General features: G+C 34.8%; 1 protein-coding gene across 8 annotated transcripts in view; it reads right to left on the reverse strand.

Annotated features, from left to right (window-relative positions):
- The window catches only part of LOC134268293 (trichohyalin-like), a 39633-nt gene that overhangs the window by 13229 nt on the left and 6471 nt on the right, over window positions 1-19933 (reverse strand). For 5 of the 8 annotated variants that reach the window (XM_062750527.1, XM_062750533.1, XM_062750528.1 and 2 more), the window contains exons 4-9: window positions 18518-18827; window positions 17880-18075; window positions 17441-17518; window positions 16570-17052; window positions 14387-14874; window positions 14168-14268 (exon numbers count right to left, since the gene is read on the reverse strand). In XM_062750527.1, coding sequence (XP_062606511.1) covers window positions 14168-14268; window positions 14387-14874; window positions 16570-17052; window positions 17441-17518; window positions 17880-18075; window positions 18518-18827 — 1656 coding nt within the window. The remainder of the gene's footprint in view (window positions 1-14167; window positions 14269-14386; window positions 14875-16569; window positions 17053-17440; window positions 17519-17879; window positions 18076-18517; window positions 18828-19933) is intronic. The other 3 variants (XM_062750535.1, XM_062750532.1, XM_062750534.1) reach the window with 2 other exon arrangements.

The following is a 19933-nucleotide window of genomic DNA, read 5'->3' on the forward strand; positions in this document are numbered from 1 at the left end:
GGTTTTGTACTTGACCTTTCAATTACATTGAACTTTGCCATCATCAAGTTAAAGTTAATATTTACTCAAACTATTATCCTAATTTAAAAATAAATAAATGGAGCAAAATATCTGAATTAGGCAAAAATAAAACCCTGTTTCATCCCTTTATGTAATTAAAATTTTACATATCCTTTCAAGGGATTGGCATTGGCTTACAAAAAAAGTGATGTTTGTTAAACACAATATGCCCCCTCCCAAAAATAATTGAAATTTTTTGAAGTCCAAGGGGCATAGCTCTGTCCAAAAAGCATCGAGTGTACCCAAAACAGACCTTGACCTATATAGATATTCTTCAAAGTATTTTTTTTTTACCAACATGATCTTAATCTTAAAAATTCTTTTGCCACAAAAAACTCAGCAACTTGATGATACATGATATTTGTGTTTGTGTTTTCATTTAATGGGGTATTGAAAAGTAAAATGACAGATTATGAATTTTATATTGTGATGTATTGCAATACATTTAATATTGCAACATATGGGGATACAATTTTTCAGTCACAATACCCAGCACTTTGATTCTGTACATGACTGCTCCAAGATGAGTCAAAGAACATCTCATTGATGATGGCAAATCATCGGAACAAACTAGACTTTTTGGCATCTCATTTGATCTAATGATTTGTACCTGTCAACTGATACATGATACGGCTCTTTGAATCAAGTTTCTGCTACATGTATAAGTAAAGTATTTAGGTATTGTTCTGAAGGTATGGAAAGAAGCTAGGGATCATTGCTCTATCAAGACTATAAGACCATAAGGAAGTAAATCATATATAAGTTAACATATTTCCTCCAAACAACTGCTCAACATATGTCATATCCAAACTGACAAAATTAAAAGCACTAGCTAGGTTCATTGACCTTCAATGACATAAAGGTAAATGTCATTTGCAAGAACGTATACCGCAGCAAATCTTCCTGGCTAGTATTATTAGTTACATAGTCTTTTAGTGACAGGGTATGGGATGATACCTGGTTAGTAAAATTCATACCTGGCGAGGCGGAGCCGAGTCAGGTATGAAATTACTAACCAGGTATCATCCCATACCCTGTCACTAAAAGACTATGTAACGAATTTACCCCATCGATGTAACATTTACGTTTTATCTGTAGTGTATAAATGGTTTCTCTGCTAAATGCTTCATCGCGATTAAACTGTGCTTATTATGATGTCACGTTTTTGTTTGTGACGTAATACATCGACCGGGTATAGATTTACAACTGACCGGGTATAGATAAGTAATCCACCGCCTTCAGGTGACAGACTTCAACCAATCGTAAGCCAGGATTTCACGGAAAAATGGACAGAGGTGGGGTAAATGTACGTACTTATGTTTTAATGGTTATTAAACTCTTAAATACACACCTTAAACTTTGAATGGCTAATCCATTTTAAAATAAATTCTCCTCAATTATATAATCATCTTTCGAAGTGCCCTGAATGATTATTTTAAGACAGCTAGATGTCGTTCACAGACAAATTTGTATCTAATTTATCAATACGAATGAATTTATTAAGGTTGTGAAAACAGCAACTGTTTTAATCCACCATTTGGATCATTTCTTTTACAAATACATCCATGTTGTTGAATGACTTTTCACTAGGTGACAATTTTATTTTAAGTTTATAAATATAATTTACAGCATATAAGCACAGTCCTTCCTTTGTATTTCAGATTGGCATTGAGGACTCAAGAGCAATGTTCTAAGCTTCCATTAGGAAATTGACTAAAAGAGGATCCTATAATGAAACAAAAATAAGTTTTCATCTCTTTTGTATTTCCTGCTAATAAAATTCCATAGCAGTGTCTTAAAAGAAAATTGAGAAAAGTCTCCTAGATAGAGAGTAGGCAAAATCTGACCACAGACTTTAATTGACAGACAGCTAAAGCATTTATATGCTTCATATATGCTGGATCACCATTAAGGGAACAAATCCAAGAGGAATTAAGATTCTATCTTTGGATTAAACTGCAGAACCAGAAGTTAAAGACTGCAAGTCAACAAATTGATTCCAACTAACAAGAAAAATTTAAACTAAATCAAGGTTTATTTGCATCTGGTGACTTCACTCTTTGGATCAGATATGACCAACGAGATCTCCTTCTCTGCCGATTTAAACTGCTCGGTGTTAGAGATGGGAGAACCAGTGGGAGAACTAAACAGTTCCTTTGTGTCCATCGTGTCAGAAGAACAGAGAGAGATCTTACAGACTATGAACTACTACTGTTACAACATCATCATTCCTACGGTGTGCTCATTTGGAATTCTGGGAAACATTCTCAACGTCATTATCTTTACGAAGAAGAAGAATACAGGTATGTTGGACAAGGTTGAATATTGTACGACAATTTGTTTGGTGTCACTAGCTGTGTCTGACCTGATGTTCTGTATAACAACCATTCCTGTTGGATTTCAAACCCCAACACAGACCATCTACCATAAGAGCCAGTTCCTGTTGTACTACCACATGTATAACTCAGCCATCGTCAGCATGTTCATTTTCAGCAGTACCATGTTAACAGTTCTTACTGCACTGATGAGATACCTTGCCATCTGTCATCCATTCCGCTCCAGACAATTTATCTCCATCAGAAACGTTAGTACAGGTATATTTGTAGTAGCTGTAATCTCTATTGCATTTAACCTGGTGTCAATGTGGCATTTCACTACTGAAGAATGCATGGAAGAGGGATACACAACCGTACAGCCAAGCAGCCTATTTATGAAGGCCTCTTTTCAGTACACTCTTAAACTACTTTGGGCCATTTTCGGGAATTTCATTCCTCTGTCGACTTTACTTTTCTGTAACATTCAGCTGATATGTGCTCTCCAGCAGAGTCAACAGCTCCACATGCTCCACAGTCGTTACGATACTTCCAGTTTATCATCTCATCGCCACATTAACATCACCCAGCTGGTTATGATCATCATCTTTTTTTTGTATCCTAGTGGCGCCATCAGAAATTACCAAATTTATCTCCCTTGTTAGTAACGACAGAGGATTTCGGTACGCAATGGTATCCTACATCACCAACACGCTACAGTGCATCAATTTTTCTGTTAACTTTTTCTTATATTATGTTATAATTGCTCCATTTCGGCACACCTTACATGACTTTCTCTGCTCATTCCCTCGAGCAATTCCACACAACAAAGAACGTGAGAGATCCTCTGCAAACACTGGAAAACAACCTTCTCTCTATAGAGGACAAACATTATATCTAATGTCAGAAAAAACACATGGAAAAATCCAGTTTACAGGAGTGACGCAAGAAGAAACGGACAAGACAACTTCCCAAACATAACCATGAAGAAGGCTACCATGATGATTTACTTCTTCAAAAGTTATTCAGTACATGTACTCAGTTTACAGGGCTGACTTTTCACCTAGAGAGACTAACATCATTACATTTCAGTGCTCTATTTCTGACTTTCCAAAGCAGATACTGCAAAGGTTGTCCAAGACAACTGTGAAGTTTTTCAATCATTTTCAAGACCAAAAGACTGAAGAATTTTTTTAATAGATAATTTTCCAATCTCCACCATAAAAGTAACTGCTTGCAAAGTTGAACAGCAACTAAAAGTATGCAGTCTAGCTCCTGCTTTTTCAGTTTGTCATCATTATTTTTGCTTTTCTGCCAAATACCTTTGCCATCAGACAACCAGTCAAGACCTTCTTGAACCCCATTAAGCTAGGTATAAACCAGTGTCTACGATGTGTTGGCATTGTTCCGTTCTGCTGTCTTTTCTTGTACATACAGGGGAAACCAGCTCAGCCCAGTATGGCTGCTGCACATTAATTTGGCCCTGTGGTTCTTGAGAAGTCAAAAATGTGAAAAGTTAACAGATGGGCGGACACATACTGATGGACAAAATGTTAGCAGAAAAGATCACTTGAGCCTTCAGCTCAGGTGAACTAAAAATTTTGTCATACTTTCCATATTTTGTGATATGACAAGCATATTATCAATATATGGTTATTTATCCATGAACAAAATTGCTCCATTACACGCATTATGCATTCATTCTACATTTATTTATCCTTTTTTTACCCCTCTATCCCCTGGATATATGACTCCTTGGATATCATTTTGATATCCAATAGTTAAATTAGTGAAGTTGTGACATGATCATAATTGTTTTTGCATTTCGTGCTGAAGTAAAATAAATTCATATTTTAAAAACCAAGTAAAACATTGGTGAAGTATTTAAACATGAAAAAAAAAATCTCTCATGCTTTAATTGTCATTGGATATGACTTTTATCCAACTTGTTGGATAAAATATCACACCCAACTATAAAGGATCACTTCATTATAAATAGGGATCTGATCTATAGGATCAAGCTTGGTTTTATTCTCTACAAAAAGCTTGTCGATTTCCGTTCTGATTAATGACATTAGGCTGAATACATATAACAATTTGTTTTCCCTAAATCTTTATTTCAGTGAGTAGAGATAGGAGGAACCCTTTTTATTGATTTCTACAAATGTAATAATTGATATCTTTCTTTACTTCTATCTCATTGTGCATAATGGTAATGTCTACTGTCTCTGAAACTATATTCTTTATGTCTAGGCTATTTATACATGGATATGATAAAACATACCATTAATGTGTGCAAATTATATAGGCCTAAATGAAATCCAAGGAAAACAGTTACTGATATATGTAGCCAAAGTCAATGTCATTAAATTCTAAGGAATATATACAATTGAAATTCATCGCAGCTCAATGCTGCCAAGAATACCTGTATCGAGTAACACAAAGTGAGCTATTCTTGTCCACGGAGAAAATGTGCTTATATTGTTCCGCCTGACTGACAACTGTACATTGGATTGTTACCATCTGATCTCTCTTTAGTGTTTCTTATAACAAGAATGGGCATGCATAAAGGATAGATAATTGAAAGGAAATATACAAGTCTATAAAAAAAATTAAAATAGTCTTTGAAAAGGCGAAAAATTAAAACTTTAAAAGTGTGGTTCCAGGTGGTTCTAGGTGGATTCGAACCCCCGACTTTAAAAAGGAAGTATCGATAGTGTAGTCAGCACATATATAAAATGAGCTAGTCTGACTGTAAATTAACTTGGCATAAATTTAAAGCAGATTATCAAAATCAGGTTTCCTAATTTTTTGTAGGTTTTTTGTGAATTTCGACCCTAGGGCAGAGGTGCCCCTAAAAAAATCATATATTAAATTATTTTTACACACCAACCTATCAAAATATCACAGTTTTATTTAGGGGCAGGCCTGCCCTGAAGGACTTCTAGGCCAAAATACATGCAAAAATCAACGCTTTAATGGACAAAATGGTTTTTTGGCCATCTTTAGAGGTTTATTGTAAATTTGTAAATAATAAATATTAGGTATGAAATAAAAATTTGAAACCTTAGACATATATACGGTAGAAAATAACAAAAATAGATTAATTTTTCAATGTCACTTTTTCCGGGAAATTGTTCTCTCCTATAGGTCAATTCTTTTGTCATAGTGAATACATCCTTATGGAAGATTCCATATCTACGTCAATTAATCTGAATGTCTTCATTGTCATCCTATCAAAATGGCCATGTTCATTAATGTGCATACATTCTATACAATCTTTGTTTAAATTTTTTTTTGGACTTTTTTAATTTAGGTACTTCACAGGCATGTTTCATGCATCCTGAAGATCAATTTTAAATTAACTCTATCTCTCTCACCTTGAGAAAGCATGTTTAAGCAAGAAATTCATGTATGCACTTCAGTCCACTCAATAAAAATGTTTTTACTGCTTACATTTCCTTAAAAAATCTGAACGGTGTTGGCTGATCTATGTCAATGTCTTACAAGCTGACCAGTAGTATTTGCTTACAACTTAATTCACTCCATTGGCATATTAGATTCTTCTAAACCTACATGTTCCTTATTTAAACCTTTAGACTAGTACATGACCTTCTACTTCATGACCTTTATGTCAGAAACATTTCCCATATTATACCATATAGCAGAGTTCCCCATACAATGCACTGGGTAAGTTATTTTGTGTCACAACTGATCAGTTTTCTAATATAACTATCATGACCTTGATTCCAGTACTTAAGCCAGGGGTCTAGATTTTTGTATCCTGCTTTGTAATTAAAACCAAAACAAGGGAAAATGACATGACTTCACTATTTCTATACTTTATGGACGTTTTAAAATTCTCTACTTTCTTTCCCGTTTTTTTTTAAACAATGTCCTACTCTGATAATAGTTGGTAGGATTTTTGTAGAGATTATCCCAGCTGCTTCAATTTATGCTTTACTGATCATTCTTTTAAGACTGTAATACAGCGTTATCCGAGATCAGTACTCAGACAGTACATGTAGTATTTTTTCCTTGCATCTTCTCTCTCCCACATCTTGAACATACACAGAAGACCCTCTGGCTATCACTAATTACATGTATGCAGGTCAATCCTTTAATAATGAGTCAATCAATTTTTTAAGTTAATTTTGAAAGTTAATTGGATAGTGCATTCACATAATTGATAGCCAGAGTTCATCTAATGTGCAAAAAATATGACTCAAAACAATTTGTATAAAGAATCACTTTAATTTCTTTCTTTTTTTTCTAAGAAATAACAAAAAAATTAAAATAAAAAAATCAATATTTCGTCCAAATACTGAGCATCTACATGAATACTGATACAAAAAATGGAGCAAATTAAATAATATACAGAATCAGAAAATGTAACACTCCAAAAACATCACAGAACTCTGGCTATCAAATTAATGCACTTAAAAACTCTGCTCTTTAATTATTTTAATCTATATCAATTCAGTAATATGAATTTTCTTAAGATCATTTCAAAAGCCAAGGTGACATTAAAGTCATAAATCATTTTTAAGTTGTTAGCTTTAGAAATGTCACACTCTAATCAAAAGAATAATAAAATAGCTTATTACCTCAACATACCATGACCTGCATGACAGATATAATTGACAAGTATCAGAATGAAATTTAGATTAATTCAAATATCTCTTTTTCCTTCATTGAGGAGAACTTCGAAACAATTTTTGGAGTAACACATTTTTACCCCATTTACCCCCCCCCCCCTTCTCTGCCATGATCAGTGAGCAAATTTTAAATATGGCAAATTCAAAACCAGGCAACTATTTAAAGCAGTGTTATTTCTCTTTTAAAAATTACATGTCTGGAAAATTTAAAATGGGACAAATTTTTTGCAAGTGAATAGGGCAAAAATAATTTACAATATTTTAAACTTTAAAAGGAGTTAAATTTCTCCTTAATGAATATTGTATATAAGGCTTACTGCCATAAATAACAAATAGATAATACACTAAAACATATGTATATATATATAGGTGCAGAATATAAATAAGTGGAAACCCAATGAATATGCAAAATATGAATAAGTTTAAAAAAAAAAAACATTTGTAAAACAAACTTCTTAATGAACTGACCAATGCTATACAATACTCAACATATCGTATATTACTGAGCAAACCAATCCCCTTCAAACATGACTTGCCTCCCTCTAATAATGTTCATTATGAGTAGAAGGAGTATGGATATAAAGAAAAAAGATACAAGAGATTGTCTATGAGCAAAAAAAAAATGAATACACAAATACCAAAACTGATAAAATCAGGATCAGTGCATGTTTTTAGTATAATTGCCTACTTTCAATGATAAACTAGTGCTAATTGTAACGGGGACCGTTACAGATGTTCCCCAAACGCTCCCCAACTCCCTTTTGGTGCCGTATTCCCTGTAAGCTTCATTAAAGAAGACAATTCATTCAAATTTTAGCATTGCACGCGTGCGCATGTGAATGCATATGCGTAATGACCATATCATCTTGTCTACACAATCTATATACATGTATTATTTATACTAAATATTAAAGTATTTAATCCAAAAGTTTTTAAAAAAATACGCTCATTCAAGTGTATTTTTGATTTTACATATTTCACGTGCACGCACGTGCATACACGAGCATGGTGATTATACTTTCTTGTAGAGGTCAATTACATCTATCTATGTTCTAAATCCCACCCCGTTTGGTTGAAAACCAAGGAAGTTATAGCTGTTTAAAGTTTCAGCCAATCAGATTGCAGCGCACATACACGCACGTGTATGCATGTGCATGGTGTCCATATCTTCTTGTAGAAGTTAATTATATCTATCTATGTTCCAAATCTCATCCTGTTTGGTTGAAAACCAAGGGAGTTATAGCTAGTTAAAGTTTAAGCCAATCAGATTGCAGCGCACGTGCATGCACGTGCTTCCAAGATAATTGCTATATATCATGTTGTAGGATATCCTAATGCATGGCTATCTTCAAAATTTCAAAGAATTTCGTCAAAAAACAGGAAAGATATTGAGACTTTAATTTCAGCCAATCAGAGCGAAGCGCACGTGCATGCGCGTGAGATCTTGCTATTTTGACCATGTCATATTGTCTATGCTACTAATATATCCTTATATTATAAGTTTCAACGCATTTCAACAAAAATTGAAAAAGTTACGTCTATATCAATTATATTGGGCATTTCTCGTGTTGCACGTGCGCGCTCTTGCAAGCACGTGCGCGCAAAATGACCTTTGTTCGGCAAATCTACATAACATGTCTACTGACCCTAAAAACATTTTACCTTAGTCAGATGTGTAGTTTACAAGATCACTTGAGGACAAAATTTTCCCAGGAATAATAATAATAACTAGATACGATCTCGTTGCAAGCAACGAGAGGTCTTCCGTCCGTTTTAGGAAAAGAAACCCACGCAAAATCGAGCTGAAAAGAGATTCAAAATTTTGGTCACAAGGAGGATTGAAACCATGTCGCCAACGTGAATGCGCTTTTTTTTGTTACTTTTATATCCCCAACGCGCTAACCATTAAGCTATTGGGAATACTGCTCTAAATATACTTGTGTATACCACGGTACTTTTGCAACAGTTCACCTGTCTAATAATTATAAAAAGCATTCATAATTTCGCGCCAAACGCCACGAGTAAATATTCGCGCCTTTTCTTTGGACTGATCTAATAGATAGGTATGATAGCATCAATTAAATTTTAAAAATAAAACATTCTTAGCGCCTTTATTTCATTTTGACGTTAAGAAAGTGTATGTAACACATTATACACATTACATATCGTATCTAGCCCAGTTACACTAAAGCAGTGAATTAAGTTTTAAGATTGACACTCAATTGCAACGTACTACTGTAACGTGTCGGATCTGAGCGGTCAGTAGGTCCGTGCTCGGATTACCAAGTTTTACTAGGGATATGATTGAATGCAATATATACAGATAATAATATGACACCTGCCTGGTGTCTTTAAATCAAATGACCTAAGTGCTTTGTATAATTACATATCTTCAGTTAATACCGGCACCTGCCTGGTGCCATATGATAATTGCCTCACTATACTCGTAAAACTGACTATATAAGTCAACATCTATCTGCCTGGTGCCTCTTGATTTAGCCTTTAACATCTGCCTGGTGTATAACTGCTTACCAAGTTGCCTATATAACTCTAGCCAAGTGGCTACAATATACTTACACAGTATGATTTAACTTTGTAAGAGCTTCTCTGTCCTAATGACAAACCTATAACTAATGCCACACAGCTACCTTTTAACTAGTCACTGACTACGGCAACTTTGCACAATCCTCTTTGATCGATAAACCAATTTGTTTCTGTACCAAAGTGAAGACACAAGCCAGTTGGCTGTACTGCCCCCGTGTACCTCAACTTAATCAATGATAATAAGTTATCAGATATCATATTGATAAAATAAAACAGACTGTCTTTCTTTTGGTAACACCATTATTATTTTCTAACAGAACATCATTTATCAATAATACTTGTTTAATTCTTTAGTCAATTGACCAATTAATTACAATATTTACATTGATTATCTATTATAATATAAACAAGTAACGGGAGGTAACTCCTCCAACCATTTAATACTACGTGAGAGTCGAAGTAGTTTTCTACATTTCATGTATCCTTATGTCAGAATTGTTTAATCAAACGCTCAGCTGCCTCCATAAACCCCTACTCGCGAAATGGCGGAGTTGACAGAGACAGCCGCCATTTTGGACCCGCTTCAGATTTTTGAATGCAAATATCTAGACTTTAGATTTATCAACATTCAAACAAATTAAATAGTAAGCATTATACGGAGGGCTTCTACTACCATACCAAATATAAATGAAAAATACTGAAAAACAAAAAAGTTAGAAAATACGATTTTTTTAAGTTTGCAATTGGTAACGACCGGAAGTACTGACGACGCACGAAAAGGCAATTCTGCAAACCACAAAGTCATGATCTATCATCTCCAATAAGTCTCCAGTTCATATCCTTAGCCATTTTCTATAAAAAGGGGCGACAAAATCGCATTTTAAAATCAGGATATTGTCCATAACTTGGCACCAGAAGCGAAGATGTGATTTTGACTGAGATATTTGTTTAAAGAGAATGACATTAAGTTATCCTTCATTAAATTTAAAGTTTCTGATTTTTATCATGATATTCTGAACATCTTTTGTCCAATATGGCTTATAAAAATGCTCCCCTTTTAGAAACGTAAAGCATAAAAAATATAGCATTTTGGTTCCTTGCAACCCTTATTACGTAAGATATAACCAAATTTTTTTAATATATTGTTGCAAATTATTAAGATGAATACTTTTGCTTCATTAATGTATAACAAAATATTGATCATTATAGAGTTATAGATAAAAGACTTTTGGCCCCTTTGAGCCCCTAATTTAAGGGGTCATCCTCATTTTCTTGGTATCAAATGAAAGGTCTTGTGATTTTGAAGATTTTTTGTTTAGATTTATTTCAGAGATTTTTATTTGTTGTAGAGATATGCTAAATGGAAATATTTAAGGGCCACCCCTCCAAGTCCTTTATGGGGTCGTTTCACAAAAATTTGAAGTATGCATATTGTTTAGAACATCATTCTGACCATCTGTTGTTCAATATTGCTTATTAGAATATTCCCCCTTTTTGAGATATAAAGCGTCAAAGATTTGACATTCTGGCCCCTTCTGACCCCTAATTACCTAACATATGATCAAAATCTTATCATATATTGTTGCAAATTGTTAAGATGAATACTTTTGCTTCAGTAATGTATAACAAAATATTGATCATTAGAGAGTTATAGATAAAAGACTTTTTGCCCCTCTGAGCCCCTAATTTGAGGGGTCAGCCCCATTTTCTTGACATCAATTGAAAGGTCTCGTGATTTTGAAGATTTTTTGTTCAGCACTTATTCAGAGATTTCTATTTGTTATGGAGATATGCTAAATGGAAATATTTAGGGGCCACCCTTACAAGTCCTTAACGGGGCCGTTTTACAAAAATTTGAAGCATGGATATTGTTTAGAACATCATTCTGACTATCTTTTGTTCAATATTGCTTATCAAAATATTCCTCCTTTTTGAGATATAAAGCGTCAAAGATTTAATATTCTGGCCCCTTCTGACCCCTAATTACGTAAGATATGATCAAAATCTTATCATATATTGTTGTAAATTGTTAAGATGAATACTTTTGTTTCAGTAATGTATAACAAAATATTTATCATTAGAGAGTTATAGATAAAAGACTTTTTGCCCCTCTGAGCCCCTAATTTGAGAGGTCAGCCCAATTTTCTTGATATCAAATGAAAGGTCTTGTGATTTTGCACATTTTTTCTTCAATATGCTTTCACAAATTATTAACAGGTATGAAGATATGAAACAAAATGTGTGAAATTTTGTGAGATATTTCTGAGACATTTTTTCGGACCCTACCAAGCTCTGGCGCCTTTTGCGCTAGAAAGATTTGGAGACCCAATTACAACTCGCCAAACCTTCTTCTATTTTCACTGAAAATCTTAAGTCGATATCTTATGTCGTTTAGGAGGAGTTTCCTGGACAAGCCGACCCTCTGAAAATTAGAAAATCGACCATATCTCACAACCGGAAGTGGCGTCATCAATATAAAAATTTCCAATAAGGTTCAGATCAATATCTATTAGATCTGAAAGTTTCAAGAAAATCGACTGAGCCGTTTCCGAGAACTCGCGTGCACAAAAATCGGTAAGAAAAAAATAATAATAATAGGGAAAAAGAAACCGAACGAAAACAATAAGGTCTTCCGTTGGAAACGGAAGACCTTAATAATAATAATAATAATAATAACTAGAGCCGAGCTCGTTGCAAAGCAACGGGTAGGTCTTCCGTCCTGTTTGACCGGAAGTAGCTTTCATTTTTAACAATAATGAGAAATAACGCCTAAAATGTTTGATTCCTCTAAAGCTATGTTAATTAATGCAAAAATATGCAAATTTTTGCTACTTCCGGTTGAACCGGAAGTGATGAAGACGGACTGAAAATTAATTTTTATGCTCCCAGAGACATATGTTACCCAAAAACTTGACAAGAACGGCAAAAATACACGTTTTTGACTACTTCCGGTTTGACCGGAAGTGACGAAGCCGGACGTATTTTGACGACACAAATAGATTAAGCTTTACATTTTGAACAACTTTGCTTCTTTGACGTATTACAAATTCTCAATACTTTTTGAGATATCAATTAAACACTTTTGGCCCCTCTAGATCCCTTATTTTAGGGGTCAGCCCTTTTTTCGAGATATCAATTGAAAGATCTCAAAATTCTTCACAACTTTTGTTCTATATGTTTTAACAAAATATTTACAAGTAAAATGATATAATAGAAAAAGTGTTAGAAATTTTGAAACGCTCAATATGACTTTTTTCAGTCCATACCGAGTGTTAACGTGCAGTACTTCCGGTGAAAGTTAACAACACAATGCAAATCTACATATGTTGCTCTATCTTCCTGAAAAGGTTTCATCTTCCTGTGATGAGCGGTTTTTAAGAAGAGCGACGGACAAACTGACCCTTAAAAATCACAAAACTTCGAAAATCTCTGAACCGGAAGTGACGTCATCAAAATAAAAAAAAGGGTATCGAGATTTTTATATGTTCTATCAGACCTGAAAGTTTCATAAAAATCTAACTAGCCGTTTTCGAGAAATCGCGTGCACAAAATCGGTAAGAAAAAAAATAATAAGAAAAACAGTGGAAAAGAAACAAACGAATAACAAGAAGGTCTTCCGCTGAAGACGGAAGACCTTAATAATAAGAAACAGAGTAAAAACAATATGTTCCCCAACTTCGTTTGGGGAACATAATAAGCAAATAGTCTGAGACAGTGAAACTTCAGTAGCTTGAAAAAAAAAAGATCCCACTAGATCCAGACTTTGGTGCTTTTATGTCGAGTGAGCAAGGAAGAATTACTTCAAATCCAATTCATGATCTTGCAACATGTTTACACTTCATCTAAGTTACCATACACAAGGTTGGACTTTTTAAAACAGCCCTTCATGTACATGTGTAAACAGAGACTGTTGTTAACTTCCTTGCAATAAGGTACAATGCTGATGTTCATTTCCATCAAGGAATCAACATAAATGGCACATAATATAAATGTACAAGTTTTCCTATCCTCAAGAGAAAATATGCTTGCAGTAGTTGCATGCCATTGAATTCGACTGCACCCATTAGGAGAACTTGACCCCCCCCCCCCTCCTTTACAGAATTAGAAAGAAGCTAGAGAAAGCCATCAAGTCTGCTGAAGATGAGGTGAGACACACAAAAAGCTCTTTAAAGGCATTGAAATAATATTCTCTAACATGATAAGCTAAACTTGCTGTAAAATTTTTTACCTTGTTGAAAACCTAATATTATAACAAAGGAGACTAGTCAGTCAAAAAAAAATCATAATTATAAATTATATCAAGTTCTAATAACCTCGTTGTATTTTGTTTATAAGCACTATGCAATAGTGATTGTGTAGCATTAATCATGATAATACTTCATTCATTATATTTCATTTTATATTTCTAGAGACATAAATATTCCAAACGTCATCTTCAAGATTAAGTATTTCCCCACCCCTCGCTGTTTTTCTTTTATAAGATACCGTCTACCGTTATGTATCAAATCCTCCCATTACAACCTGAGATCATGTCTAAATCTAACACGTTTAGTCCATGTAGACCATTTTACGGCCACTAGCACATTTAAACACCTGTCTAGCTCTGTAGTCCGCGGCCAGCTTCCCAGACTTGGTCCTCAGAGGGGCACCTGCTCCAGGCTTTCCCCAGGGGGTGTATCCCACTTGTGACTCCGCTACAAAATCAGACAGTTAAAATTGACAGATAACACACCTTTACTATATATGAAAAATCATTAAGAATTAGTAACCCATACATTACTATTTATAAGCCAGTAGACATGATCCCAGTACCTCTTTCCCTTTCCCACTGTAGCCTCTTTTTCTCCGCTAGTGACATATTTGTGGGGGGCCTGGTGCTGACATTTGTTGCTACACTAGTGTTGCTGGTCTTGTCCTCCTGTCGATTGGACGGTGAGGGAGACCGCCTCCGAGACCTATGTCTCGATCTGTCTGACGAGTCATCACGAGATCTCTCCCTTGAGTTTCGCCTCTCTCGGTGAGATTCCCTGCGATCATCTGACGGTGACCTGCGCCTCCTTTCCCTTGATCTGGACTCGCGTCTGTCAGATGGTGATACCCTTTCTCGCCTCCTTTCTCGCGACCGTTCTCTGCGATCCCTAGAATTGTCTCGCCTCCTATCCCCTGAGCCATCTCGAGACCGCGGAGGTGAGTAGCTGGGACTGCGTCTTCTGCTCTCCTTCTTTTTCCTGGTCTCTAACTTCTCAGTTTCCTCCTTCACCATTTCCCTCCACTTAGATTTCACTCCCTCCTCCTTTCTCCTACAACACAATGTTTAAAATAAAACCCTTTCTGTAACAGGGGCTATGGACAGGTAAGTTCATATTCAAAGCATACTTAAAAATTGTTGATAAAACTTATTTCGTTTGAATTACGATTTTATTAGTTCATTTCATGTGTCTACTGATCACTGTAAAATTAAAAATTATCAACAATTATCTTTTTGTTTCTTTTCTGGTACATTATGGTAAGTCACTCATATTTCCCTATATATATTTTTGTTGTTCATAAAAACAAATTTCTTACATGTAAAAGAGAATGAATGTACACATTACATATACCTCCACCAATGTTGCATATAAATAAAATGCCAAAAAATCATATAGATGTGCCTCTACCAATACACTAACAAACACACACACCATGTAAAATAAAATACATCCTCTACCACTGCAGAAAGCTTGTTGACAGTTACAGACACAGCCCTATAGTGGCCAATCATCATTAATGCAAGAAGTATGATAATGTGATAAGAAGGTTTATTTCCTATGTAGCTTGTAACACGAGCTTTGATTTGTTACAAAGTCTGGTGTAGATATCCGTGCACCCGACTTGAGCCGAGTGTAAATACAACGTGACGTCACAATGCATACATTCTCTATGATAAAAACCGAATAACATGACTTCACGATGCATTGTAGTACATAGTTATCTTATCGATAGATTGACACACTCTGATGTTTACAAAGAATTTTTATGGGTACATAAGAAATAAATTCATTATCCAGGTCCAATCAAGGGTGTACGGGGATTTACCCTGGGTTGTATTCCATACACCCTTTTGGCCTTTGGGTGTATGGAATAAAACCCGGGATAAATCCCCATACACCCTTGATTGAACCTGGATAACTAATCACCTATAGTGCCAGTCAAAGATGCATAGTCAAACACATAAAATACATCTAAAATCTGCAGGGGAAAGAATGACAATGACATGCATTTTTGATTAACCTAAATGAAATAGAGTGATTACGTAAGACAAACAGAATGTGATAAATTTTTTAACTATTCATCAAATGGTTCAAGTTTTATCAAACAAAGTCTAAACTTAATTACTACAATGAAAAAACAAAATGTGTTTGTGAAACACTATGCGCCCGGCGGCATCAAAGTTAAAAAAAACTATTTTTAGCATATAAGTCAAAGTCAAGGTCACAAGGTCATTGACCTTGGTGTCATTTGCAAGAGCTTCATTGGTGGAGTTATGAAGTCTCTATCTCTCATGGTTCAAAAGTTACGGCGAAAGTTCGAAAAAGCTATTTTTAGCATATAGGTCACAGTCAAGGTCACAAGGTCATTGACCTTGGTGTCATTTGCAAGAGCTTCATTGGTGAAGTAGGCATACCAAATATGAAGTCTCTATCTCTCATGGTTCAAAAGTTATGGCGAAGGTTAAAGTTGACAACAGACAAACAGACAAACAGATAAACAGACAAACAGACAGGACAAAAACAATATACGCCTTGGATCTATCGATCCGGGCACATAAAAATTCAAATGATCTTTTGATAACTAGATAAGAATTCTGGTGATCTATTTGAGAAAATGAAAAAGGTGTGCAAAATAACTACAGAGGACTATGTTACATAGAATGCAAAGCACGATGTGGGTGCTACAGCAAGGCAAATACACAAGGCAGCAGATCAGTGCTGGCAGTACTGCGGAATCAGTCTTACTTTTCAGCCTCTGCTATAACCTTCTCTCGAGCAATCATTAACCTCCGCCTTTCGGCTACAGTCATGTGCTTCCAGGGGAGGGACACAGGGATACCAGCTATCTCTCGGGGGGAGATATTTTCAATGTTAGGGTCAGGTGAAAGATGGTTTGTGGATTCATACTTTTTGGAGTCCCTAATATCATTCTCTTTAGACTTGGATTCTCTGAGTCTGTCATTTCCCCGGCTCTTCTCGAGTTGATCCTCTGCTTTCTGTCGCAGATCTTTTAGAATCCTCTCTGTCGAGTCTTCCTGTTTCTTTTTACGATCGTAATCAGGGTCGTAGCCGGGATGCCTCTCCCTCTCACGATCCTGATTACGATCTCTATCACGATAGTTTTTGTACCTTTCTCGGGAATGGTTTCTATCTCTCGAGTCATCGTGAGATCTCCTGTCTCGATGAGAGCTTCTTTCTTCTGAGTAGTCATGCTCTGTTTTCCTGTGTCTGTAAACAATATATCTTTTTGTTAATAAAACACTATGCTTCACTATTGTGTACACAGGTAGTTAATTACTTGCACAAAAAGATGGACCAATGAGAAAATTGTCAATCAACTAATGTATTTAAATTGAACAATAATTAGTTGGTCTGCCTTCATCCAAGAAATAAAATGAAGATTGCAAAAAATTTTATCTTTTACTTTAAATTACTTAAGTCTTTATCAGGTTTGGATCCAAAAATGCAATAAAAAGACTGAGGTATACCCACCATTAAAGATGTACATGGAGTAAAATAAATCAAAATAGATAACATTCAAGTGAATAAGATTTGTATATACATCTATAGCTATCATAAAGTACATTAACATTTGATCTGACAGAGAGTCCTATACCGTTCTCGTGAGTCATCCCGTGACCTTCTGTGATGATGATCTCGCTCATCCGATCCATCACGCTCGGTTCTCCGGTCCCTGTGCATGCAAAATTAATCATCCACTCAAACAAGCTAATACATATTTATTGTGCATTTAAATTCTACGTATTGAAAGGTGAGGCATCAAATTATCATATTAAAAGCAAAACAGAGAAAGATGAAACACACCGATTAACTAAATTAATGTGCAAAGAACTGATATTCACACATTAATTATTTGCTTGTAAGGCATGCACAACTACAAAATCTTTGTTAAAGAATTCATTGATGTGCATCTGTGAAATATTTATCTATTTTCACAAAAAACCTACTTCTGGTAAAACTTTTAAAGTGAAAAGTGATAAAATCTTTAGATGTAAGTCACACAGAAGAATTAGACAACACTGTGGACTATTCACCTGTCTTTCTTGGACCGATTTGTGTCTCCGCCCATTAAAGCATAGATACTATCATCCTCCTTCTTCCTACGGTCTTTTCTGGACTTGGAGTGACCATTCTCTTTCTCTGACCGGTCTCTGTGGTGCTTTTCTGTTTCATCATCACTGTGCTCCCTCCTACGGGGGGATTCTATCGTCACCTCATTGTGCTCTGAATCTACAATAGATTTTATTTATAACTGTTTATATTATACACTCTCTTCTGCACCATTCTATTGTTTAAATTACTAAATTTTTAAACATAATGATCAGGTGATTCATTGAAACAATTCTTGATGCATATAAATTCTTAAGAAGCAAGGCAAATTTCATGCAATTGTATAAAACAAAATTAATAGACGTTTGTTAATTACTGTAAACATGGTTATTTTTGCCCTTTTACACTTGCTTACAAATCTGCCCCGTTTTAAATTCGCCCAGTCCCAGTAATAATTAAGAATTTATACTGTGTTTTTTGAATTCACCACGTTTTAAATTTGACCACTTTTGAAAAGGGCAAAAGGGCCAAAAATAAAACAGGGGCAAAAATTTCCCTGTATACAGTATATAGTATGTCCCTTACCTATATGTATTCATAGTTTCTCCTGTATGTGACTCACCTATATGTATTTTTAGTTTCTCCTCCTCTCCCGAGGCTACCTTTCCCACTGAAGCTAAAATAGCGTTCAGCTGCTCCTGGGTCAAGGTCACCGTCCCATCCTTTTCATCCTCCTTCCCTTTCTTGCCCTTGCCTAGTCTTTCTCGGTTCTTCTGGATGAAGTTTTTGGCTGGCTTTTTCGGTTTCTCTGGTTCCTTTGGCTTGTCATCTGGTAGAGGTTTAAGAATATTGTCAACCTCTGGTTCTATTCTGTCATAGTTTTTGGGATGATGTCGTATTTCAAACGGCTGTTTTCTTGTTTTGTAGTCAACCTAGGAAATCAAGTTATTTACAATTTACAAAATATTAATATTGTTAAATCTTTTCATTTCATAATATGCTATTCCAGGGCATAGTCACATCAAACATTGAGAGTTCATTTTATTTATAACTTTTAATTGAAATTAAATTTTCATTCTGCTAATTTGATTGTTTATTCTAGAAAAAATATCCTTATCTCTTAGTAAATCTGTTAAAGTCTCGCTACATTGACTGGCATGTTAATTAAAATGTTTAAAGCATGTTTAAATGGCATTATGGTATTATTCCAGTGAATGTCTTGAATAATCATGATAATTAAGATAACTTTCATGTTAGATAAGTTAAACTAATTACATGTAAGTTTTAAATAAAGAAAATAATATATTTACATAAAAGTAAAGGTTAAGGATTTACCGAAGTAAATCACAGCATGAAGTGAATTTCAAAAAATGTACCGGTACAGATGAGTTGTGTATAAAGACCTCAAAGTGATATTCAATCCAATGACATAATATGTAGAATGATATGTGTTTCAACAAAGAAAACATTAGGACATACAGAACAAATGTATTAAATGCAATACAGTATCATGCAGTGAATTACACTGGAAACATAAACATGGGTAGTGCAATTAAAATTATCAAACAGGTTCACAAATTCAATCCTGTGTCAATTGAACAAGTTAAATCTATCATTCATGGCCTATTACATGCAATCTGCCTTGGTCAGAATTTGAAAACAGTTATGATGAGCAATGCTTTGTGCTACAATATAGAAAAGATGTAACTTATTTATTAAAACAAAGAGACTTCCTGAGACCCAAAATTAAATGTAACAATTATTTAATGATGAATACCAAACCAAGGATGGTTACAAAATTTAGATCATAATACTCTACATATCTACTAAAATACTGTAACAAAGGAGGGTGGGGGCTTAAATTTTAGGCTACTATATTCATCTCACTTCCAACATTATATTGTGTTACATGTACATGTGTATGTGCTTTGAAAACTTTTTATTATAATATAGATAATATAGACACTACGTTGTATTGGTATTGCTAAAACGTGAAAACCGGATATTATTTTATACTGTATACACATGTAGAACTTCA

This window comes from Saccostrea cucullata, unplaced genomic scaffold (assembly GCF_032062105.1).
Source record: "Saccostrea cucullata isolate Sc308-1 unplaced genomic scaffold, CSIRO_AGI_Scuc_v1 ctg612, whole genome shotgun sequence".
Classification (NCBI taxonomy): Eukaryota; Metazoa; Mollusca; class Bivalvia; order Ostreida; family Ostreidae; genus Saccostrea; species Saccostrea cuccullata.